We start from the raw sequence: 25,739 nt of genomic DNA, 5'->3' as shown, positions 1-25,739 counted from the left end.
CCTTTCTTCTATTTTTTAGAGCTGTTAATACAGCTAAATAGTACATATCACATATATCCAGGGTACCTGGCGAGTTTAAGAACTATGAAAGGTACTGTGAAAACCAGAACAGTCTAATCAAACTCTAATACAGTCAATCATAATCTTTCACACTTACTTTTATTATATTCTCATTTCCTAAATTCATCTCAATAAAAACATTTTACATTTGTCCAACACATACTCATACAGGAAAGATTAACTACTAGAACCAAAAATCTTAAAAGCCAGTTCATTTCATATACTATTTTTATAGTAAGTCTTATTTAAAAGATTCTGCCAGAATGATTACCAAACAATGGAAACCACATAATAAAGTTGTAGAAGTTTATAGCTAGAAGGCATTTTAGGGGGTACAATCTAAGATTTCCAATTTTACATTCAAGGAAGAGATCTGACAGATCGATGGGATCTACTTTAAGCCCTACAACAAATCCTGGGCCAAGACTTGAGCTCATGCCTTATGTCCTGTATTCCATGCCACATCAACAAAACACTTCAGTTCTAAGATATCTTCTAATACAACTCCCTTCTTGGTTCAGAAATTTATAGACTCTGGCAGAAATATCTGGCCAAGAATGATTACTTCAAAAGACAGTCTTTTTATGTCTTATGAATCTTTTTAATTCTTTTTGTAGTTGTAGATGGACAGCATGCCTATATGTTATTTGTTTATTTTTATGTGGTGCTGAGGATCAAACTCAGTGCCTCACGCATGCTAGGCAAGCGCTCTGCCATTGAGCTACAGCCCCAGCTCTGTGTTGTCAATCTTTTAAAAAACACAATTTAAAACAGAAAACCTAAGTAAAATACCTTTTATAAAGGATCTAAAGACAAACAAGATGATAGCTGCATATTAAAAATAATAGGTACTTTGCTAACAATACTTACTAAAATAAAATAACATAACCAGAAAAATACTCAACAGGAATTTTTTTCTAGCCCTCCATATATGGCAAGCATTAGACGTAAGAGAGCACTGTATCTAAGAAGAAAGAAGCCAGGGCTGGACCCAGGAATTTACTACAAATATACCTGAAGAAGTCACAAATTGGGGTTTAGTCTCGTTAGCTAGAAAATAGATCAAAAACAGCACCTGTTTTATGGGCTGCTTTTGAACAAGCAAAATAATTTTTCAAAACATACTGTTTCTTCAAAGTACAATAATATAAATGGACTATCTTGCCATTATTATTTATTGGTGTTCCACCATTTTCTTCTGTACACAATTGTAAACACTTCCTAAACTTACATTTTGATGAAGTGCTCCAATTCTCAAATGTGAAAGTAAACTTCTCACTGAATAAAATGAATTCTTAAGTCCTGCCACAATTCAACTTATTAACTATTTAACCATGAATGCTATTCACTCATATGTATTTTATCAATGTAATGCCAGCTAACTGCAGACAAAAATCTTACTATAATATATATAATCACACCCCCTAATAATGATGAATCTCTCTCCTCTGAATATTAGAATAGCATTGTTCACATGCATATATTTTTTTTCTTGAATTTTAAGGAGTTTTGTTTTATTTTTTATAAAACAAGTCCTCTAACTTTCCTGTAATGGGAATCTTGCTTTCCTATACTTTTTTTTTTTTAACTTCACTAACTTTCATAAGCTTCATTTTTGTCTAATACTCTTTAGAAGTAACTGTTCCTCTCTATTCCAGAATGAGAAAGTGGTATGTTTCTGGGTATCTTTTAACTAATTAAAATAAAAATAAAAATCATGAACTTTAAATACAAACTTCTTATCATCATTTTGTCAATCCAGATTTCCATGTAAATATAAAACTGAAAACTAGTTAATTATTTTCCTAGTTAATATTCTAACACTTTTAAGGAATAAACTATAATTTCAACATCATTTCTGATACTTCATGAACTTACCTGGTTAGTTAGAGGTTGCTGAATCTGGTCAGAATATGATAAGGCAGAAACCTGTTGGTCACTTATGTTTGGCTGGCGACGGTCACTGTACTGATGTGAATGGGGCATCTGTCCAGCCATCTGAAGGCCAGCAGCATGGAATGAAAATGACGGTGCAAGCCGAACAGATGAAGGTTTGCATGCTGAAGTCTCTCCTCCTATGAAAAGATAAGTGAGGTTTAAAGGAAGTATTCATATCCTAATGTTTATATCATTTGACAGATCTGAAAGTTCTTTAATAAGGACTTCAGAATGTTCAATAATATTAAAAACCTTTATAACTACAACCAGGTGTATGTCACTTGACACAGTTATATGTTAAATGGTATAAAATATATATTAAGATGAGTATCTATAAATCAAATCTATAATGAGAAAATCTAAAGAAAAGTTTAAAATAAAGCAACTATAATAACCTTTAAAACTTATTTTCACTTATGAGGTTTTTATCAATTGAGAACCATAAGTTACAGACTGAAATCTTGAGAGACACTCTGCCAATGGATAGCTACTCACAAACTAACTCAAAAGAATACTGTTGAGATGCTGCTTTGCACCTGCTAGATATATAGCAAACAGTATCTCTGGAATCCCCCAACACAGATCAAAGATCTGTCCTAATGGTGCTCTCCAATGACACAGGTAATCAAAGGCTGATCATGCAAACAGGGAAACAAATCCCTTCCAATGAAGTCCTAAGAGAACCTACACATGGCAAACTCACCACAAAAACAGAACAATCAATAACCATTCCACAAGTAAATAAGGATCATGATATCCATGGTAGATATGGAATATTAATACTTTTGGTCTGCAGAAGTATTGTAACTGGCTAAGGGAAAAGATTAGGGGGAGTGGGAGAGAAGGAGAAGGAATAAGAGGAAAAAAAAAGGGTAAGAAAGAAGGGTAAGAAAAAGAAAAAAGACTTTTCTTCCTTATGTCCAACCTAACTTGTAATTGAAGACTGCAGTCAAAAGTCAAGGCAAAAAAACTCTGAACAACAAACTCCAGATCCAAAATACTATTTCTTCCTCAATGAACCAGCTAACTGGCACCACACAACAGACCATACTGTCCAGCGCCAGAATACCCTTGAAGTCTACTATTTTAGAGACACCTAACAGCATCAGCCCAACCATGAAGAGCAGAGACTCTCAGCCAGGCTGTGGGATTTGAAATTCTGGCTCCACTATTCACTGACAACACGACCTTGTACATTTCATTTTTCCTGATAATATCTACCTGAAAAGGCTGTTGTGAAGGTTAAGTAGAGCTTTGTTAATTAATAAATGACCAATATTATCTGTAACTACTATATAATCAAGTACACTAAATATACTGTAATGTACAATAAAGATGACAGGCATGGTGCTATTTTTCTGCAGTGTACACTGAATGCTGCTCAACAGACTCTGCATACTGAAGAGAACAAAGCCCAATTACCCCCAAATTTAAGTTCTGTTTCTATTTTCTACTATAGTTAATAACACCACTTCCTATCCAGTTAACCAGAATCAAAACTCTGAGAATCATGTTTTTTTTTTTTCCTTTTCTCCTCCAATAGCCCACTCTCATGCAAATAGGCACTCAATCTTGCTGATTCCATTTTCTACAGGACACTCAAAAACCTCTCCTTTCCATTTCCATCACCACATAGCTCACTTAGGATTACCAACAGATTTCTTAACAGCTCATTCTATCTTGATCTACCCATTTGCAACTCTGTATTTCTTTAAAAATGGCTGGAATGATCTAAAATGCAAGTTTCAAGTCCCTCATTCCTATTTAATTTGAATTATCACCTGCCCTTGGCACTGCTTTCAGATCTTAACTTCAGTTTCTCTCCCCAGTATGGCATATTTTTAACTGATCAATACTATTTGATTAAGTAAAAGCACACTTCGAGTAAGTAAAAGAGATGGGATAACTTTTTTTAAAAAATTTCATTTTTCATAATGAAAAATACACTCAAATCAATTCAATATGTGACGCAAACTTTGTTCCATTTAAAAAAAATTATCTAGGAATTTATCCTAAGAAAATAACTGATAATATGTTCAGGGTTGTTAAGCATATTTGTCACAGCAAAAACAAAAAGGAAATCTACTTGTAAAATAGTGTATGTGGGGAGCTTTAAATCTGTATGTTAAAAACAAAAAAGCAGGTAAAATATATATATATATTAAAAATCTCAGATTTTTAATATATATTTATCTACATATATAAATACATATATAACATATATATTATTATAGAATTGGGTTACTATAATAATATCTGCTTTATAGATAGGAAATCTAAGATCTAGAGTGGTAAATAATCTGCCATTTACAGTCTTAATCATTTTACTGTTTTTAAGAGCTCTGTCTTAAGGACCTCAGATTTTTAAAATATTATTTTTAGTTGTAGATGGACACATATCTTTATTTTTATTTGTTTATTTATTCATTTATTTAGTTTAGTTGTAGATGGACTACTGGTACAGACATTCACAGTACCTTTATTTATTTTTATGTGGTCCTGAGGATTGAACCCAGTGCCTCACACGTGCAAGGCACACACTCTGCCACTGAACTACAACCCCAGCCCTTTTTAGTTTTGATTTTGAAACAGGGTCTTGCTAAATTGCTGGCACAGACTTGGAACTCAATCCTCTTGCCTCAGTCTCAGCTGCCAGGATTACAGGTGTGTGCCATAGTACTCAGCTATTCATTCTACTTTTGATTAACATCTAGATTATTTCCACCGCAAGACAATAATGAGTATTGACAGTTAAAAAAAAAAAATTCTCGGGCTGGGGATGTGGCTCAAGCGGTAGCGCGCTCGCCTGGCATGCGTGTGGCCCGGGTTCAATCCTCAGCACCACATACAAACAAAGATGTTGTGTCCGCTGAAAACTAAAAAATAAATATTAAAATTCTCTCTCTAAAAAAATTCTCGATACACATACACAGAGGTGTTCTGCTCTTTTTTCCAGCTTTTTTCCTTTCTTTAATGAATCTATTTTTCCATTAGTAGTCTATGAAAATTCCTACAGTCCCACTCTTTTACCACTTGAAATCAGTCTAATTCCAGCCATTATGATAGGTGTATAGTGAAATTCCACTATGGTTTTCACTTGTATTTTCCTGGTAAAAATAGGCACCTGTTCATGAATACTGGCCACCTGGACACTACTTCTCGACAGTTTTTCCATTTCATCTATCGAATTGCAGTCTTTTTCTTACAAAGTTCTAGGAGTTTTTGTTTTTTGAAGATATTGTCTAGATTGGAGCACCTAATTGCACAAGTAGCTTTCCTTGTCACACTCTTAATGATGTTCCTTGAAAACAGAAGTTCTTCATTTTTTTTTCAACATTTGCTTTGTTTAGAACTTTGGTGGTGTCTGTTTAAGAGATTTTTTTTTTTTTCATTATACCAAAGTCATGAAGAAATTCCATGTAATATCTTTTAGAATTTGGACATGACCTTTCACGCCTAGATTGGCAATCTATCTCGATTTTGTATACATGTAGGGTAGGAATCAAGTTTCATACTCCCTCTAGTAGATATCCAATTTTGATTGAGAACCAGTTACTGAAAAGGCTAACACTGGAGCTGGAGTAGTGGCTCAGTGGGAGAGCACTTGCCTGGCATGTGTGAGGCCCTGGGTTGAGTCTCAGCACAGCATATAAGTAAATAAAATAAAGGTCCATTGAAAAAAATAAAGGTCCACTAAAATAAATAAATAAATAAATAAATAAAATGTTAAAAAAAAAAAAGGTTAACATTCTCCACTGCTCTGCAATGCCACTTTATCACAAATCATGTACCCACCTATGTGTAGACTTATTTTTTTGATGCTGTATTCAGTTCTACTGGTACAGACATTCCTAAACCTCTTTGTTCAAGAACCACTATCTAAATCACAATAGCTTTAGAAGTTTTAATATCCAATAGAGAATTTTGTTGTTCTTCAAGTACATTTTGACTTTTTGTAGCCATGTAAGTTTCAAAATCAACTCCAAATCTTCCAAAATAAACCCACATTGGACATCTAGTTGGAACAGTGCTGCCCAACAGAACAGTCTGCAACCATACATTTATCTGCACTATTAATATAGCTAACTGAGCCATATGTTTTAGTTTTTCCTTCTTCTTCTTTCGTGGTTCTGGGGATTGAACCCAGGGCCTTGTGCATGCAAGGCAAGCAAGCACTCTACCAACTGAGTAGATCCCCAGCCCCCGTTTTCATTCTTTACCTTGCCTTTTTCCACCTGATGCAAGCTCCACTATGATGATGATTACAGAACGCATAGGTTCCATGTCTTATTTCCTATCTCAGAAAGAAAGCTTTCAAAAGTTTCCTAGTATAATGATCAGATTAACAAAGTTCCCCTTCTACTTATAGTTTTCCAAGACCTTTTCCTCATGAATGGATACTGAATTTATTAAATCCCTTTCCTGCATCTATTGAAATGATAAGGCTTTTCAGATTTACTCTGTTAAGGTGGTAACTAACACTGATTTCTGGATGTTAAACAAACTTTGCAATCCTGGGCTGCACGCTTTGGTCATGATTATATTCTGGTGGTAGATTCACTGGTAGAATCCTTTAAATCTTGCCGAGCACGGTGGCACATGCCTGTAATTCCAGTGGCTCGGGAGGCTGAGATAGGAGGATCGCGAGCTCAAAGCCAGTTTCAACAAAGCCAGGCGCTTAGGCAACTCAGTGAGATACGGTCTCTAAATAAAACACAAAAAAGGGCTGGGGATATGGCTCAGTGGTTGAGCGCCCCTGAGTTCAATCCAGGTACAGAAAAAACCCAAAACAAAAAAAAAAAAACCTCTAAACCTTAAGTTTTCTCTGTGAGCAGGATATTCCCCCTTCACCTCATGATTGGCTAGGAAGGCTTTCTCTTTGTTATCAGCTTCACCAAAGTTTTATTAATTGTATTAAGTATTCTCTCTTTAAATGTGTTTTATATTTCTGTTCTTGTATATCTGTAATCAACAGAGGTATACTGAAAATCTCCCATTTGCTAAATTTTGGGGTGTTTTTTTTTTTGTTTTGTTTTGTTTTTAACCAATATACACTCCATGCATAAGAATGATATGCTAGCTAGGGGCTGGGGTTGTGGCTCAGTGGTAGAGCACTCACCTAGCATGTGTGATGCCCTGGGTTCAATCCTCAGTACCACATATAAATAAACAAACAAACAAATAAGAAAAATAAAGGTAAGCTGGGGCTGTAGGATCAGAAGCAGAGCACTTGCGGAGCATGCATGAGGCACTGGGTTCGATCCTCAGCACCAAATAAAAATAAACAAATAAAATAAAGGCATTCTGTCCATCTACAATCAATAAATAAATAAATAAATAAATAAATAAATAAAACAGAAGTATTGTGTCCAACTACAATTGGAAAATAAATATTTTTTAAAAAGAATGGTATGCTAGGTGACAAAGAATTTCTAATGTTCTTTCTTAATTTGCTGTGGGTAATCTGTGAATGTGTATTAACAAGAAATAAATATATTTTTCACTCCTAGGACTTTTTTAGCTATTTCCTATACTATCTATCATAATTTGTTAGTAAAATGAGTTTTTCATGAAATGAAAGAACAATTAGGCCCCCTGCACTAGTGGGGATTTGCAACTGCACTACGTATATGTCTGTCTGCCACATGTGCACTGTCTCCTTAGCTCAATTAATTCAGACATTAAGTTCAATTTTCTCCCATGATGCCAAAAATGTTTACAGTTACCACTCATTCTTTTCTTTCCTACGGTAATATTTCAAGAGGATAAACTAATATTGGTACTTCCAGTCAATCAGATTTTATAATTAAGCAAATCACCATATTTTAATTTTTCCTTAAGTTTCTTCTCTTTTAATTCAATTAAGGGGAAATTTTTCAGTTCATCCTATGACAGAGATGACTAAATAATGAAGTATTAGGGTGAACCATCCAAAAGTGCTAATATTTGGCTGAATCTGGGTTAGAAAATGCCTTTTTCATATGGGTCAATCTGACATCCACCATTATATATACATATAATCTTTATTCACCCAAATAATTAGCTGTTAGTATTTTAGCGAAAAATGTACCACAATACATGCTGTAACATCAAATAATTTCATGATATACCTATAATATTTAATTCAAAACTATCTCAAAAATCTATTCAGAGTTCAATTCCAAAATATTATTGTGGGTCACTATCAAGTAGTATAAAAGGCAAGTTGTAGAGAAGTATGCATGTGGTGTCCAGATTTGTTTTTTTGTATATCCTTCTGAACAGATTTTTTTTTTACAGTAACAGCATGATTAACTTATTTAATAATTGATTAAAATTGTTAACAACTTAAAAATGAAGTGATTTTTCTCAGTCTAGTCAAGATACTATATTGTAGCAAGAAAACTACTAGAAACCATAGAAGCACTAACTCTATGGAAAAACACATTTCATGAACAGATCTATGAGATTGGGACATGATAAAACTCAAAAGGTAGCCACTGAGTAAAGTTCAAATAAGCACGGGAGAAGACCCTGAGTAAAACTAACAAATCATTTAATCTCTGATAAAAGACTTCTAGGAGGGCTAGAGTTATAGCTCAATGTTAGAGCACTTGCCTGGCACATTCAAGCAATGGGTTCGATTTGCAGCACCACATAAAGATAAATAAATAAGGGCTGGGTTTGTGGCTCAGTGGTAGAGTGCTCGCCTAGCACAAGTGAGGCACGGGGTTTGATCCCCACATCACATAAAAATTAATAGAGATAGTGTGTCCCCCTACAACTAAAAAATAAATATCAATCAATAAATAATTAAAATAAAATAAAAATCGTGTCTATCTACAACTAAAAAAATATTGTAAAAAAAAATGTGTCAGAGACCATAGGTCTGAATATATACTATTTAGCCATCTTGAATTCTTCATCATTAAGTGTTGATGGGGATATCATTCGTTAATAATATTTTTTAAGATATTGTGTTTACCTTTTTTAAATATTTGTTTTTTAGTCGGACACAATATAATCTTTATTTTACTTATTATTTTTTTTTTTTTAATGTGGTGCTGAGGATTGAACTCGGCCTCACACGTGCTGGGCAAGCGCTCTACCGCTGAGCCACGACCCCAGCCCTCGGTTAATAATATTAATCCACATCTGACTTTAAAGGGAACAGCTAAATGAAATACGAAAAAAATAAATAAATAAATAAATCTAAAAACAAACAAAAAAAACATGGAAGTAATTCAAGTTAATTAAAATTGAAGTACCCAAATATGAAAACTCTTATGTGGCTGAGGTTCTAAAACAGAATCGCCCTAAGAAACAAAGGGGGCAACCAAGCTTATGTGGCAAGAAAACGGCAAGACCGTTATCAAAATGAAGGGAAAAAATATTAAAGAAATACAGCTGTACTGAATAAGGTATGGGATTAGGAAAGTGACTGAATTTAAGCCCATGAGTAAGTGGGCTTTACCACTAGCACTAAGAACAGTGCCTGACACATGGCCTGCATTCAATAAATATTTATTCAATGAAAGAATGAACTGAATCCATCAGGAAATTTGGGTGGTGGGGAGTGCCAGGGATTGAACTCAGGGGCACTAAAGCACTAAGCCATGTTCCCCAGCCCTATTTTATATTTTATTTAGAGACAGGGTCTCACTTGGTTACCACCTCACAGTTGCCGAGGCTGGCTTTGAACTCGTGATCCTCCTGCCTCAGCCTCCTGAGTCACTGGGATTATAGGTGTGTGCCACTGTGCCCAGCCCATCAGAAAATTTTATACTATGAAGAAACACTTGAGAAAAGGAGGGAGGGAGAAGCTGAATGTGGTAAGGATGAGCAAAGTGTTTTTAAAATGATGGACTCATGTGTTAGATATAAAGAGCAGGCTAGAACTATACTGATAAACAGTCAGTTCCTGTTACTCGCTTTGATAATGCCAAGCACACAGCGCAATGCCTGGCTCCAGAGCTGGTGTTAAAAAAACATGTATTAAAAATAAACTTTGTAATAACTGTGACTTTGCAGAGTCTAAGGTTAGTGATCTAATGACAAGGATGAATGAAATGACTTATTACCCTCTAGTGGGTGATATATGTCATTACAGAACACAGACAGTTATAAAACACACACACACACACACACACACACACACACTCTTAACCCATTACCAAAACAGAAAATTCAATTATGTACAGACATGATGAAATGGTTCATGTAAAGACCAAAGTAAAGGCTCAGATTTTTTAGTATGAAACATTTATCAGTATACTGAATTGTTAACAATAAGATATGGATAAAAACATGTATCTTTAAAAGCCTATAATATCAGGCTTCCATTCTGACAACTTTAGAGTCCCTGGTACCAGACTACCTCATACATCATAAACAATTATAAGCATGAAACAACTGTTTTCAGACACTGGACAAAGAGAGTACAAATTTGTGACCACTGAGAAAAAGGAACCAATCTCAGTGAGCCACAATCACCTTGGCTTTATATCTGGAGGCATATCCAGAGTACACTCTATAGAAGGGGAAACCAAATAGAACATGGCAGTGTCACTAGTTAAGGAGACAAAATTCAAAAGATACTACTGGCTTGAACTTATCAAATGAGAAGCAGAAAAGAAAGGAGTTCTATTAATTTAAACACAGGGATCCTCCTGGTTCTTTGGTCTAATGCTAAACTGCACAGGCCCTGGGAAAAGGCCTATGAGGTCAGGCAAAGAAAAACTACAAGGAAGCTGTGGACCAAACAACTATCAGAAATCACATGGACCTGGGAGACATGACATGTTCCAACCATGTAGCATAGAGAAACCCTGATAAATACTACGGACACCCAACAGAGACCCCAGAAAGCCCATGCGGTAGGAGCAGGGTTAACCTGGCTCTAAAGTAATGCTCTCCTAACAGAGAGAAACAAACCTCAAAGGGTAGTCTGCAAGTAAATTAGCCCATCAGGACACAATTAAATACTCTTTAAAGAGGAAGACAAAATCCAGATGCTCAACAGCCTAGTACACATAATGCCCATGTCCAAAGAAATTTTACTAGGCCAAAAAGTAGGGAAATAAGACCCATACTCCAGAGGGGGAAAATCCATTTGTAGACTAAGAAATAATAAAACCAGCAGATAAAAATGGCTCTTACAAATGTTTTAAAAGATAAAGGAAAACATGGACAAAATAAGGGAATAAACAGTGAACCTTAATAGAGAAATGGAACTTAACAGTACACAAATCACACTGAGGCATTCAACCAAATGACTGATAACCAATGATAAAAATATACATACCACCAAAAGCAGTCAGAGGATTTTTCATATAGGGGAACCACTGAAGATAGAAGACAACTGTTTAAAGCAAAAGTAATGTACTGTAGAGCTTATATACATACATAAAAATAAAGCAGATGACAATGGTGGCACAAAGGACAGGCATACTAAAGTGGAAGCAGAGCTCAGCATAACTTAAAAGTTGCATACAATAAACTCAAGAGAAAGCACTGACATAGATAGTTACTAATGAGCAACCAGAATGATACTTTGAGATTACCATACAAATGTGTTCAGTCATTTACTGTATATTTAACAAGCACTTATAATTTTTAAGGACTATACTATCCCAAAAACTAAATTACAGTAAATGAGACCTTAACTCTTAATTATGAAGTTAACCCAATTTTTAGAGCTGAAATGCAAAGCCAAGAAATTATTTTTAATAACAGCATCTGGAACTTGGAAAAGATTAAAATAGTCAACCAAGATATATTGCTGCTGGATTCCACAAATTATTTCAATGTTCACAGGACAACATGTAATATAGGTAAATTTATATTTTCCTTCATAGTATAAAATTATACAGAATTTTTAAACAGCAAAAATAAATAAGACAGATAATACCACCTGGTATTTTATGGGTTATTAGCAGTAGTGAAAATTCCAAATGGAGAAAGAAACACTTTGTTTTTCTTACAGTATTAATAATTTTAAGCCATTTAAACAGTAATAAAATCTAGAGATACTTTTCCCCATTTAGGAGAAAACAAAATATCAAGCAGTCTTTGCGCCCATATCTAGGAATGAGGGGTGGAGAGAACTTAAAAACAAGACTGGTAAACAAAGATACACTATGTTTTAAGAGGAAGTCTGAGGCAAGAGTAAATCTTTGAAGGGATGAAGTCCAACCACTTGATAAGATAGAAAAATCAATAAATGAAACATAATTTTTAAAATAATAATCAGTGGATCTTTAAATTGAAGGGTGCTGGGTACTGAATTAGAAGAAGTCCACTTGCTAGTGCACTGTTACCAAAAGGTAAATGCTACCTGACAAGCATACCCCTTTGTCAGTTCCCAGGGATTAGAATAGCCCCAGCATACAAAGAAGCTCAGAAATTATCTGTCATCTAACAGACTCAATGGGTAGTACACAGAAAACACATAGACAAGTGAATCTGTCCTTAAGAATCAGAAAGGCTGGACAAAATGGAAGAATCTTTACATGTTATAACAATTATGATTAACTGATAGGGGATTTTAAATCACTGCAACAAAATTTCTGAAAAACTGAAAACAGTATACTAAAAAAAATTCCCTAAGAAAGAAAATAATATTATCTAATAAATCATCTGAAATACTGGTCACTTGAACAAAATGCTCACAAACATTTTAAGTTTGAGGCCAATTCAGTTTTTTAAAAATTTATCTTCAACAACAGTAGTCACATGATCCTTGCTGGTTTGATTTGTGAATTTACACTTAAATTTATACATTCTCAAACTCACTCACCCATCCCAGTCTCTTAGGGAAACAAAGAGTAAACTCATTTCTGGTAAAAGTTTAATTTTAGATGATTCACTGGACAGTCCTGAAAGAGGTAGAAAAGGCTGTCTTGTAGACTAGCAGAATCCGGATAACAACACAAGGAGAGTCCACCAGACAACAGTTGCTCAAACAGCCTTTTTGGTAGTATCAGTGTCTTAATACAAAAATCGATGCTGCATAGAAGTCAGAACTTAAATTACATAAATTTCTTTCTAGCAGAATACTAGAGTAATATTTTTTATTCAGCAGGCAACTACTCAGGCTAAACTTAAAATAGGACAATGACAATTACTCCAGGACACATTCTAAGGAAATGAGCGAATCATTGGGATCCTGAGTAAACTGCTTATAAGCTAACCACTTGTTTAATTAAAAAAGATTTATACTTTCACTGCAAGTCACTCAGCCTTCCATAAGTTTAACTTTCATAAATGCATATCAGAAGTTTTTAAACAATTACTCAAGTCCTTCAAGTTGACGCACTGTACTAAATATAATAAATTATTTTTTTTAATTTATTTTTTAGGCATAGATGGACACAACACAATACCTTTATTTTTATGTGGTGCTGAGGATCGAACCCAGGCCCCACCCGTGCTAGGCCAGCGCTCTACCACTGAGCCACAATCCCAGCCCTATAATAAATTATTTTTTAAAGCAAGTATTATCTTTCAGACTAGATTAGGTGAGCCAGACCCTAAGAATCTAGGGTATTTCAGGAAGTGAAAATAATACCAGTTACCACATAGTTCAAAGCTGTCAAAACAGTCTTGATCTCAAAATTGTCTCAAACATTAATATCTATCAGATGGTGTATTCTTCCCTATGATTTAGCAACTACAGGCACCTGAGGTAGAGTAGTAATAGTTGTCAGCACATGAAAGAGTTAAATGTCAGCAGAACTGTCACTAACATGACAAGTACATTGAAAAAAATATCACTTTTAGTCAGAAAATTAGGTCTTCATTTACTTCCTCCCAGGCCACAGTCAATTGTGGGACACTGGACAGTTATGGGAAAGCCCTGGAACAGTCTAGATGGTGTAACTTATAGGTCTTGGGGCTGCTTTTTGCAGCTGAGTCCTCTGCAACATGCAAATTTATAAAAGAGGTAAAACAAGAAACCCATTTGGCAAGCTTAGTTTGCTATATAGAAATACACTGGGTAGAATTTAAGAGCATCTCTTGCTTGCCATAGCACCAGCATCAACGCAGCATAGTGACAAACCAAGTCAGCTTCCTCAGTACATGACACATGACAACTCATCATCACATTTGATCACAGAAATCCAAATACTCCTTTCCTTTAACTGCCATGGATGGAAAATGTTACAGACAGTTTGCTAGGGGGCAGAAAAGCTTGTATCCCAGATGTGGAATCTTTTAGGACTTAAAATATATATATAAATGGTAGTTGGGATTCCAACTTAAGTTCATTTTTTCAAAAAAAAAAAAAATTAAACACAAAGCAAAATATCACTTACCAAAAAGATTTTAATGTTATATACATACATGTGATGCACGCTTGTATATGTACAGACATATTTACATACATGCAAATGTGTGTATGTGTGTATATCATATATGATACAGACACACACACATATATACTTTAAAAAATTTTTTTAAGCTGTAGATGGATTTAAGTTTTATTTGATTTATTTTTTTTAATGTGGTGCTGGGGAACGAACCCAGTGCCTCACACATGCTAACTAAGTGCTGAGCTACAACTACTGTGCAATACCCAGCCCCATATATACTTTAAAATAAATGAATGAATGAATGAATGAATGAATACTCAGAGTTGCCTCTCCAACCCTCAGATTTTTCTTCATATCTGTTGACCATAACTTTGTCAGAACCTACAAGCTCACTAAAGGTGCCTTCCTAGTACCTTTAAAGTACTAAAGGAAAGAAACCGATATATTAAAACCCATCTAAAAACTGAAATATTATGAAGCCATTAAAAAGCTGAAAGTTGGCTGCTTAGCTGCTTTTCCCTCTGGAGAGAAGAGAACACACACACACACACACACACACACACACACACACACAAAGGCAGCTGGGACTGAACAGAAATGCTGCCTACCGTAGCCACCGGGCCTTCGTCTAAGCCCTGAAAGGAAATGTTAAGACGTCTAAAGATTCATCTAAGTTTCAGGCACTCAAAAGTTTCTTTGGAAAGAAAGCTGTCTCAAACCTTCCCTGATCTTCACCTCTGCCTTCTTCTAAAGCAAGCTCTGCAACAGCAACTGAGGAAAAAACTTTTCTAAAAAATCTTTATCCCTCCTCCCATTCCAGGGAGAAAAATAGGAGAACAATATACATGTTCCTCAATCTTTTTTAGTTCTAGCCAAACAGCTGTTATATACACCGGATATTTTTAAGCCTAGTAAAGTACTGGATATCTATATTGAATTGCAGCATAATACTTAAAATTATTCAATAAGGCAATCATTTGGCTCCATGATTCCAATTAAAACACTCTATATTTACAGAAATTTTCCATTACAAAACACTCAAAAGACAAGGTATTTATCTGACCCAAGATAACTTAAAAGGTTAGCACAGAGTAATTATTCAATGGTTATAAAATTTAGTAAAACGTAGCCCTTCATTAAAAGCATATTTATGTAGCAATTAAACATAAACCTCTTTGTTTTTCCCTCTCCCGTATATTCTATGTAAGAGTAGTTAACAAGCCAGACATGGTGGTATATGCCTGTAATCCTAGCAACTTGGGAAGCTAAGGCAGGAGGATCTCAAGTTCAAAGTCGGCCTGGGCAATTTAGTGAGATCTTGCCTCAAAAAACTTTTTAAAAAGGGCTGAGAGCTGGGGTTGTGACTCAGTGGTAGAGGGCTTGCCTAGCAAATGTGAGACACTGCATTGGATCCCCAGCACCACATTTAAAAAAATAAACACATAAATAAATAAAGATATTGTGTCCATCTATAACTAAAAATTTAAAAAAGAGGGGGTGCTGAGTCTGGGGATGCAACTCAGTGGTAGACTACTTGCCTAACATGTATGGTGCTCCTGGGATCAATTACCACTACGGGGGGTTGGTGGGGGGAGGGACTTTGTACCTTAATTCTATACCAAATCAGAACAGCCTAGAAAATATTACAGTCCAAAGGGTGATATAATAATCCTAAATATATGAAACAAGCTAATAATAATGATTTAAAACACTTGTCTTATTTTCCACCCCATGCATGTAAAAGATGCAATTCTCATAAATCAAAAGTGTATGAGAAACCCTTCAAACTTACTAGTAGTCAAAAAGTAAATAACAATTAGATTTCATTTTTACCTCTCAAACAAGCAAATTTTCCAAACCAGAAAGACTATCCTCAATAAAGGATATTATGGATAAAACAGGTTCTTAATTCTCTTTACAAGAAAATCTATGGGTAGTTATTCCACCAACTGTCAGTATGCCCTTATATGCACAAATATACCATGAATTAGATATTATTACAGAATTTGTTACATTTTATATAAAAAGACACCAAGGTAAAGAGCTCCACTGCAGTGTCCCATGTCGACACTGTATGCCCAACAGTATCACCAGAAGATAGAGCAGTTTTCTATCTCCAGAAACAGGCCTCACTAGTACTTTGATCTATGCCTCAAAGACAAGTGTGAAAGTGCTCAAGGAACATTAGCAATGCCTCCTAAGAGACAAAACTGGTGAATCCCTACTAAGGAATAAAGACAAACTGAATTAGCAGGAAAGACGCGTGGCGCCAGAAGACAGGTTGTCCTTTCCAAGTACAACCTGCTTGGATTTGAGTGAAAATAAACAACTGGGTGGCTTTGACCAAAGAAGAATGGAATTAAACAAGGGAGTCAGGAAAAAAAAAAAAAAAAAAAAAACCTACAATCCCACAGGCACTNAAAAAAAAAAGAACTTTAAATCAAATTTTAGAAAGACCATTAAAAAAAAAAAAAAAAAAACAACTAGTAACAAATCATGTGGTCTGCTTGCAAAAATGTCCTATGGAAGACAACAGGACTATAAGTGTGCCATAATCTGGCCTCAACCTGCATCTGCACTTGCAGCCTCCTTCTTCTCGGGCCCAGCTCATCCACAACTCCCCCATACTCTTGCACTCTTTGCCTTTAATATTTTTCCCTTATTGCTTTGCCTGACTCCCACTTCTCCGTCAAAGAGCATCTTAAATGTTACCTAAGTTCAACTGAAGAACAGAATACAGAGAGATGCATTGCAGGTCAGGGTTAGAAAGGCAGGCTGGGCCCAAAAGAGTCTTAAGAGAAACAAACTAAGGAGTGTGGATTTCGTATAACAAGCAAATAAGGTGTCAGGGAAGGTACACAAGGAGAAACACAATTTCATTTGCATTTGTAATTATAGTAATAAACACTGGTGTGGCTGGATTCAATGTGTGACTTACTAGTTATCTACTTACTGTGTGACATGTCCACTGACCTGTGCCTCCCTATATCTGCAGAACTTAAACCTTAAGAACATTAAGAAAATTATAAATTTAAAATGGTACCTGACCCATCAAAATAACAGAAACAATATGTAAAATGGACTGGACCAGGAGAGACTACCAACAGAGATGAATCAGAGGCTTACTTCAGCAGCCTGACCATGGTACTATGAGAACCCCTAGGAGGTCACTATCAGAAAGCAAAGAGATAGATGAATAAATGCTGTGAAAGTGAACTGACCAGACTTGTTAAATTTATTTGCTTCATCTTTTACAAAGCCATGCCATCAAATGCCTCTATAAGTTTCCAAAACTACTACTGAAAAAGGTCGCTCCATCCTTCCCTCAGCTGAGAACACAATGCTAAAGGAAGGTTGCTTCGAGCCTGTGTCTGTCATCCTCACACTGAACTTTATTATTCAAAGTAGAGCAATGTCAAAACATCCCATAATATGAAAGTCTATGAAAGACACTCTTTTAAGGACTCAAGTATGCATACATTGAGGAATAATTTTGAGGAAATAAGCTCACTTTATAGTCAGATTATGTACAGTACATAATTTTATATAATTTCAAACATAATCATAATGCTAAGAATGGATTCAATAATTCTTAATACAGAAAATATTAACTGAATGACACTAAAATAAAAATATCAAAAATATTAGTACATGCCAATAACACTTTTCTTAGTTCCCACCTAAAAAGAGACTTTGTTGGGGTTGCATGTGCATGGAATCTGAACCCAGGGCCTTGCACATGCTAAAGCATATACTCTACCTATTACCAAACTTGAAGATTTTTAAATGGCCTTTAATCACCTAATAGCCAGTAAACAATGAGAAGGAATAGTTATAACTAAAGTCAATGAGAAATTTAAGCTCAACAGACTGGATTTGATTCTATTAAAATAAAACTGAGGAATATTCTCTTCAAAGTAGAAGAGAACAGGTAGCTCTCACCTCCCCCCACCCTGCCCTCTCTACCCCTCTACCAGTTTTTTCTTAAATAAAATAAATATGCTCAGTTGCCTCACAGTGAAAGCAAACTCCTTCTTCAATTCTACAGGCAATCTTTTACAACAAACCCTTCTTCTAATTTGTTCATTTATTCATTAAACAAATACTAAGTCCATGCTCAGTTTTCAACCTGCACAGTCTGCTGCAGGGGCCAACAGTCATGTGACTACTGAGTGCCTGAAAAGTGGATACTCAGAATGTGCTATAAAAGCAAAATATTTCAGGACTGGGGCTTAGCTCAGTAGTACAGCCTTGCACGTGTGAGGCACTGGGTTTGATCCTCAGCACCACATAAAAATAAATAAAGATAAAAATATGTAAATTTAAAAAAGAAATATTTCATTAATGTTTAAAAATTTGGCTTAGAAGTTGAAATAACATTTTAAATATACTGGGGAAAACAACATACTACTAAAACTAATCTTTTCTTTTTAAAAAAACTTAAAATGTGACTGCTAGAATATTTTAAATTATGTAAGTGGCTTATCTCACTACTGGACAGTGTTCTAGACAATGGTCTCAGCATTAAGGACATAAATGCAAAGGTGATGACTAAAGTCTTAGGTCTAGAGTTTGTACTTTATTGCATGTGTGGTGTGGAGAATCCTCAGACAATAAACAAGTGAATGTGACTATGATGAGTGTTCTGAAGAAAATGAAACAGAAATATAAGACTGGGGTAGGGTGGCATCATCTCCCCCTTCCCCATCCCCATTTTCATCAGGCAAGGCAAATAGGTTTCCTCTCCAGTACAAACTCAATAGACTGGCAGTGGCTGTCTGGAGTACTCAGTTATAGAAAAGATTCCAAAGCTAACTGCAGTCTCAGTTGGAAAGCACAGCATGCTATATTTAACTGTGTCTGCACAGGCTTGGGAGCAGGCAGAAGTGCCAAGTTTGACCCAGTTCTATAAGCAGGATCTCCACCCATCCATCAGCTCAAGCTAAAAACTGCCTGGGTTTATTCACTTTCCTATTCCACCTCCCCAACACCCTTACCCCCAAAACACACACACACACACACACCAATCTAACTACATTCTGAGACTTTGGCATCTGGAATATCTCACAAATCACTGCTTACTTTCATGTTCTGTCAAGATCTTAATCCAGAAAAGGAGAAGAGGTGAGAGGAAGAGAGGGAGGAGGGGTCTCTTAACCTAGTCTCCATGAGTTCAGTTCACTGTTGTCAAAGTTCATGTTCTTAAAAACCTCTCAAGATCATCAACAGTTTGAACATTCAGAGCTTCTGGGCTAAATGTTTATACCTCTGTCACCTCATTTCCCACCATTTCTCTCCAGTCCACCCCCCAGGACATTCTTTCCCTCGGCTGCACTGACCTCCTCGTCATTCTTAAACAGCACCAGGGCACAACTGTTCTCTCCACCCAAAACTCTGCTGTGCTCTTCTCCTTTCTGTGGAGAATCATCAGACAATAAACAAGTGAATGTGACTAATATAAAAGATGAGTCTTCTAAAGAAAATGAAACAGGAAAAATAAGACCAGGGTAGGATGGCATCATCTCCCCCTTCCCAACCCCTAGAAACCTTGAACTTAAACCTCTAGACCCAGATCAAGATCTAAGAACCCTTCCAAGAATCTTACAGGGAATCCTGTTTTATCCTTCCCTTAGCATTGTATTCCCAGCTCCCCCAGCAAGCACGCTCGCTCTTAAATCTGATGCCCTGGAGGAAAGGTTTGGTCTTATTTATTTTTGTGTTCTTATAAGTACAATATAAATGTTTCAAATAGACACAATGAATGAGAGAAGTGAAGAGTGATCACTGAATCTCTGCCCCTAACACTGCCCCTAAAACTGGTGAGAGATTCCTCCCAAGCTCCTACACCTTGTGGGGAACTATCTGAACACTTCATAATTACCATGCAAGAGAATGATTTCTCTGCTCACCCGCCCAACTATGCAAAAGCAAAGGTGTCGTACCCTTTTATATCAACACATAAAAGATACTCACTAGATATTTATTTAACGAGTTAGTGAATAAACAGACATTACCAGACATCCACAGTTCCCCCACCTCACTCTACAAAGGAGGCAAGTGCAATGCAGAGTTGCTTAACAATTTGTCCAAAAAGATCAGTGGCAAAAATCAAGACTGTACACATAGCCTCCCATCTCACCACAACATACTTCTGATAAAAAAGGCTCTCGAGTAGGCATCTGTTATTTTTGGCCATTTGGTATCTGCACACCCTTCACACAGAAATCATAGAAGGCAAAATAATAATAACAACAACAAAAAAAAAGAGCCATGCCTCCCACCATAAAAGTTAAACAGTGCCAGGGCACAACTGTTCTCTCCACCCAAAACTCTGCTGTGCTCTCAAAAAATAACAAAAATCTCCTCTTCCTGACCCCTTGCGAAGAAGGGCTTTGCTATAGACCAAAGCATGGACAGTCACATTCTTCTGCTCAGAGTTTAAAGCTGTAAGCAGCGACTCTTGCAAGACACAGAGACAAAGGATATTCATAGTGCAGAGAGGAAAGCTGAGGCTCACACAGCATTCCCAGTCAAAATGCCAGATGTGTCATCCCAAGAAGACTGATCCTATGTCAATCCTAGCTGTATCCCCAGTTGCCTGGCACTTTAGTCCTGTGTTAGTCAGTTTTCCTTCACTACAACGACTTCTAAAGAGAAAAGGGTTGTTACTGACTCATAATCTTAGAGGTTTAGTCTATGTTCAATTGACCCTAGTGCTTTGAGCCTGTGGTGGCTCATCATGATAGGAAGGTGGCTAACGGCCAGAAAACAAAATAGAGAAGAGACCAGGGTCCCACAACCCCCTACAAGGGCATGCCTCCAATGACCTGAAGAACTCCCACTAGGCCCCAATTTTCAAGTTTCCACAACCTCGCAAAAGCCCCCCTGGAGAGTAAGTCTTCACCTCATGGACCTGTGGAAGACTTTTAAGATTCAAACTGTGGTAGGACCCTACTTATTTTTCTAGCATAGTCTCCCGCTTTCTAATCTGTTCTATGGAGTAATTTACAATTGTCCATTTAATTCATTTTTAGCCCAAGTTAGCCAGGGATGAATCTCTGTACCCAAGGGATTTGACTGTACATGTAAATGAGCAATGGGAGACACCCCCCCAAAAAATAATATGGGGTGGGGGGGAGTAACTGCAAAAAATATGGACAAATCAGATAAGGAACATGAAAGAAAGAAAGAAATATGCTAACTACAGATAAGCCAGTGTCCTGCTGATGATGTTTATGGTGACTACTCTACCACCTGAAGAGCTTGCTAATTGATAGCCAAAGACATTTCTTTTTATTCACTGGGCCAACTAGACTACATTCCCAGTCTCCTTTGCAGTTAGCATGGCCATGTGACTAAGATTTAACCAATGGAATGTCAACAGAAGTAAAATGTAGCATTACTGAGCCTGATTCATAAAAATCTCCTGTGTACATCACTCAGTTCTTTCTCCACTCAACAACTGAATGCCAAAATTCAGAACAACACTTTATTAGTTAAAGGACACTTATAGTTAATACATTAAGTCCCAAGTTTTCAATTCTGCAAATATTTCAATAAAACTGACACAGGTGAATTAAAATAGGAAATCATAATCTAGATCTTCTATGTATTACATTAATACTATTACAGTTAACATATAACACACTTATATTCTTATTAGTAAATAATGTCATATAAAGTTCTTATAGGTGCTCCACATCTGGGATAATGGAAGAAAATGGGTTAAGATAGGAAAAATGTCCAGTTTAGTCTCTGAGTAACTGTATAAAGCATGACTATCATCTTGAATAACAACCAATGGATATTATGTTAGAAAGACTGACATGTTAGGTATATTTGCTATACCAGTTTGCCTACTTTAATGAGTACAGAAATTAATGTCTACCTAGAAACAATACCTAATAGAATTATTATTTCTCAACCCCCCCCAAAACAATTTCGACTAATACAAAATCACCTCCCAAAATTTAAGTAACATGCTTTTTGGTTTTAAGTGGGTAGTTTATTTCTTCAAGAAGAGATCCCAAAGTATAAAGTGAAAAGGAAAAAGAAAATTGAGAGATTTGGTATGAAGCTTCAAAAATTATACAATCCAGAATTGATATGTATTTCCTTCCTTCATTCAATATTTGAATTCAAAAAATCTCAGTATACAAATTGTTTCAGCATAAATCATAACCTATATTTGAAGCATAAACATGTCTACATTATTCATATTAAATTTTTCTATTTTATCACCAATTTTCATTATAAAAACAAAGTTATGTTATAAAAAAATGCCACCTACTCCACAGCTCAGTTGGAGAGCTTCTAAAAACATCAAACACACCATGACCCCTGGAGTTTTGGACTTGCTGACTCTAAAACAGACCACGTGGTCACATTTTTCTGAGGTTTCCCAGGTGATTCTGATTATGGACCATTCCCTCAGAGCAAGATATTATATTAAGATATACTAAAATTTAAAACAGTAACCATATAGTATGAAAGTATTCTAATATTTAGCATGAAAAAATAATTTTAAAACTTAGAACAAATACTGCTAACCCATCAACTGACAAGAAAAATCTATTAAAATTCTTTCTAAAATATCTTGAATTAACCTTATATTCAACACACACCAAACTGGACAATCCCTACTCTTTCCATTTCTGGGAAGAAGGCAGCTTAGGGGATCACAATCTAAGAAAATATAACCTAAAACACAACACATATTTTAAGTTATTAGCAGAAGGGAATACTTAGAGGGGGAAAAATCCATCTCTTAACATTTCTTTGAAAGGGAGACCCTTAACATCTCTTTGAAATCACGCCTCTCAAGCCTGGGACTTAAGGAAAAAGGAGTAATTTTCACTATCTAGTTTATATACACATACACAAGTCACCAATAATACATTCTCTTATATAGCACAACAGGTTCCACACCTCAAGGAAAGATTACGTAAGCTCTTCCACCATAGTGATCCCATACCTAGAGGGTGGGAATTACCCACTCCCCTCTAAAGTTCTGACCGCCTACCACTTCTATTTAGTTACTCAGATCAAATTTTACTTTCTAGATCTGAAACTGACCCATATCTTTGAGCATAATGGTTGGCAATATCTTGAACAAGGGCCAGCAAACTTTTTTAAAGGGTCAGAGTGTGTTTTAGACTTTGCAGAGCACATACTTTCTGCCATTAATGAATTCTGCCCTTGTAACACAAAGCAGCTACAGATAATACATAACCAACAAGTACAGCTGTATTCCCATAAAACTTTCTTTACAAAAAGAGGCAACAGGGTGGATTTGGGATCTTGAGGATTTCAAGGAAGCCAAGTTAGTTTGAGGCATCCTGACATTTGTGTGTGTGTGTGTGTGTGAGAGAGAGAGAGAGAGAAAGAGAGAGAAAGAGAGAGAGAGAGAGAGATTTAAAGGTCTTAATTGGCTTTATTTTCATTCTAGAGTTGAGCATCTAAAATAGAGTCAGTGTTCCCACTACATTCTTATTCTTATTTCTTATGAGCTGGAGATGTAGCTCAGTGATACATCACTTGCCCAGCATGCACAAGGAACTAGGTCCAACCCCCAGCGCACACCAAAAATATATATACTTATCCCCAAAGTGAATTATTATAATAAGAATGTTAAAACTCCTAATACTGTTAAAAACAGAGTGCTAAATTCCCAACTTTGTCTTTGCAATGACCATCCCAAACCTTCCTAGCAATAACTGCCTCTCCCTCAAATATCTACTTTTTTAGATATTTACTGTGTATCTCACTTCATCAGAAAATAAGGTCCACAAAACCAAGAACTATCTCTTATTGACTACTAGATCCCCAGCCAAAAGGAAAGACCTGACACAATAAATGCTCAACAAATACTTGCTGTTTATCTTCCAGAACATCTGATCATGGTCTGTACTTTCTGACATTTAACAAAACATCCCTTAGTTATTAACTGAGAGTAAATTACAACATTTTCAGTATGCATTCCATAAGTTGTATAAGTTGAAAAATATTAGAGGCAGCAGAAAGCAGAGCCTAAGAGTACAGACTCTGGTGCCATACTGTCTAGGTCTGAACTCTGGCTCTATTACTTACTAGCTGTTTTTGGAGGCCGTTCTTTGTGACCCAGTTTTCTCATTTTGTAGGAAATGAGCATTTGAAAATGAATATGCAACTGCTTCATTCTCCGAAAACTTTGGCTCTTCAACATTTTCAGTATACCACCTGCCCAGAAAAATCCCTCTCTTGTCTACCATCAGCTTTTCTACCCAACTAACTGCTCATGCAAAGCAAGACCAACACTGCTGATTGCAGAAAATTAAGAACTGAATGGCCAATCTATAATTTCTACATGGATGTTCTACCCATCTTATCTAGAAGCAAACTAATTCATCTTGCCCCGCAAAGTCAAAAAAGAGTGGCTTTACCTGACTTCCCATTTCTACTAACAATGTAATTCCATTCATCTAGGCATCACTTCTTGTTTTATTCATCCTCTACCCTGCATGATAAATGTTTTCTAAGTTCCATAGGATTCCTTAAGAAAACTCTTTCTATACATCTTCTTTATTCTTCTACCCTATAACTCTTCAGTCTGGCCCATGAGGGTAGAAGCAAGATTATGAAATTATCACAGGTCAATTTCCAACACCCAGTGAAGAATTCCAAAATCAGTAGGCAAACTTTAAAATTAAGGCATGCCTTATTTAAAAATGAATTCCCTGGCTCCAGATTCTTAAAACCGCCAATCCTCCCTAATGTTATTTATCATTCTTAATATGTCTCATTCCTACACAACTTGTCTGGTCACACACTCATTTATGGATTCAATTCAAGTAACCATCAGCTACTAAATATTACAGGTGTACAGGGGGCAACGAACTGGGGCACAATACCACAAACAAATCCTCTCACTTCCTCAAAAATACTGCAAGTATATACAGGAAATAGCCACATAGATGCTTTTAATAAAAGCCACACTTTTAAAAACCTTCTACTGATTACTTCTGATTACTAAGTGGCTTTTAAGTAAGATAAACAGAAAAAAGAAAAAAAGAAAAGGGGCACTACAAGCTGAAAGAAGACAATGAGTTAAGTGTCCAAGAACAAAGAGAAGAGGCACCAGGAAACACCGCTGGTGTGTAAGGGAGTTTCAGGTTGAATAATGTTCTCTCACTTGTTGAACTCCTAGCCCCAGGACCCCAGAATGTGACCTTATTTGGAAATTGTTTAGCTGAAGATGTAATTAATTAAGATGAGGTCATTAGGTTAGGCACTAGGCCAATCTGACTAGTGTTCTTATAAATGGAGAAATCTGGACACAGAGGCTCACATACACAAAGGAAGAGCCCCCTAAGGGTGATGCAGCAGAAGCCAAGAAATACCCAAGACTACCAGCAAAACAGCCAGAAGCCAGAGGAAAGACCACCAATTAAACTGGGATTCATCAAGATT

At 36.1% G+C, this 25,739-nt stretch overlaps 1 protein-coding gene across 5 annotated transcripts in view; it reads right to left on the bottom strand.

Annotated features, from left to right (window-relative positions):
• The window catches only part of Dyrk1a (dual specificity tyrosine phosphorylation regulated kinase 1A), a 132,921-nt gene that overhangs the window by 37,965 nt on the left and 69,217 nt on the right, over positions 1-25,739 (bottom strand). For all 5 annotated transcript variants that reach the window (XM_048803675.1, XM_048803677.1, XM_048803676.1 and 2 more), the window contains one exon: positions 1,939-2,135. In XM_048803675.1, coding sequence (XP_048659632.1) covers positions 1,939-2,135 — 197 coding nt within the window. The remainder of the gene's footprint in view (positions 1-1,938; positions 2,136-25,739) is intronic.

This window comes from Marmota marmota, unplaced genomic scaffold (genome assembly GCF_001458135.2).
Source record: "Marmota marmota marmota unplaced genomic scaffold, marMar, whole genome shotgun sequence".
Taxonomy (NCBI): Eukaryota; Metazoa; Chordata; class Mammalia; order Rodentia; family Sciuridae; genus Marmota; species Marmota marmota.
Note: the sequence above shows the minus strand (reverse complement) of the source record. Positions and strands in the feature narration are given on the sequence as shown.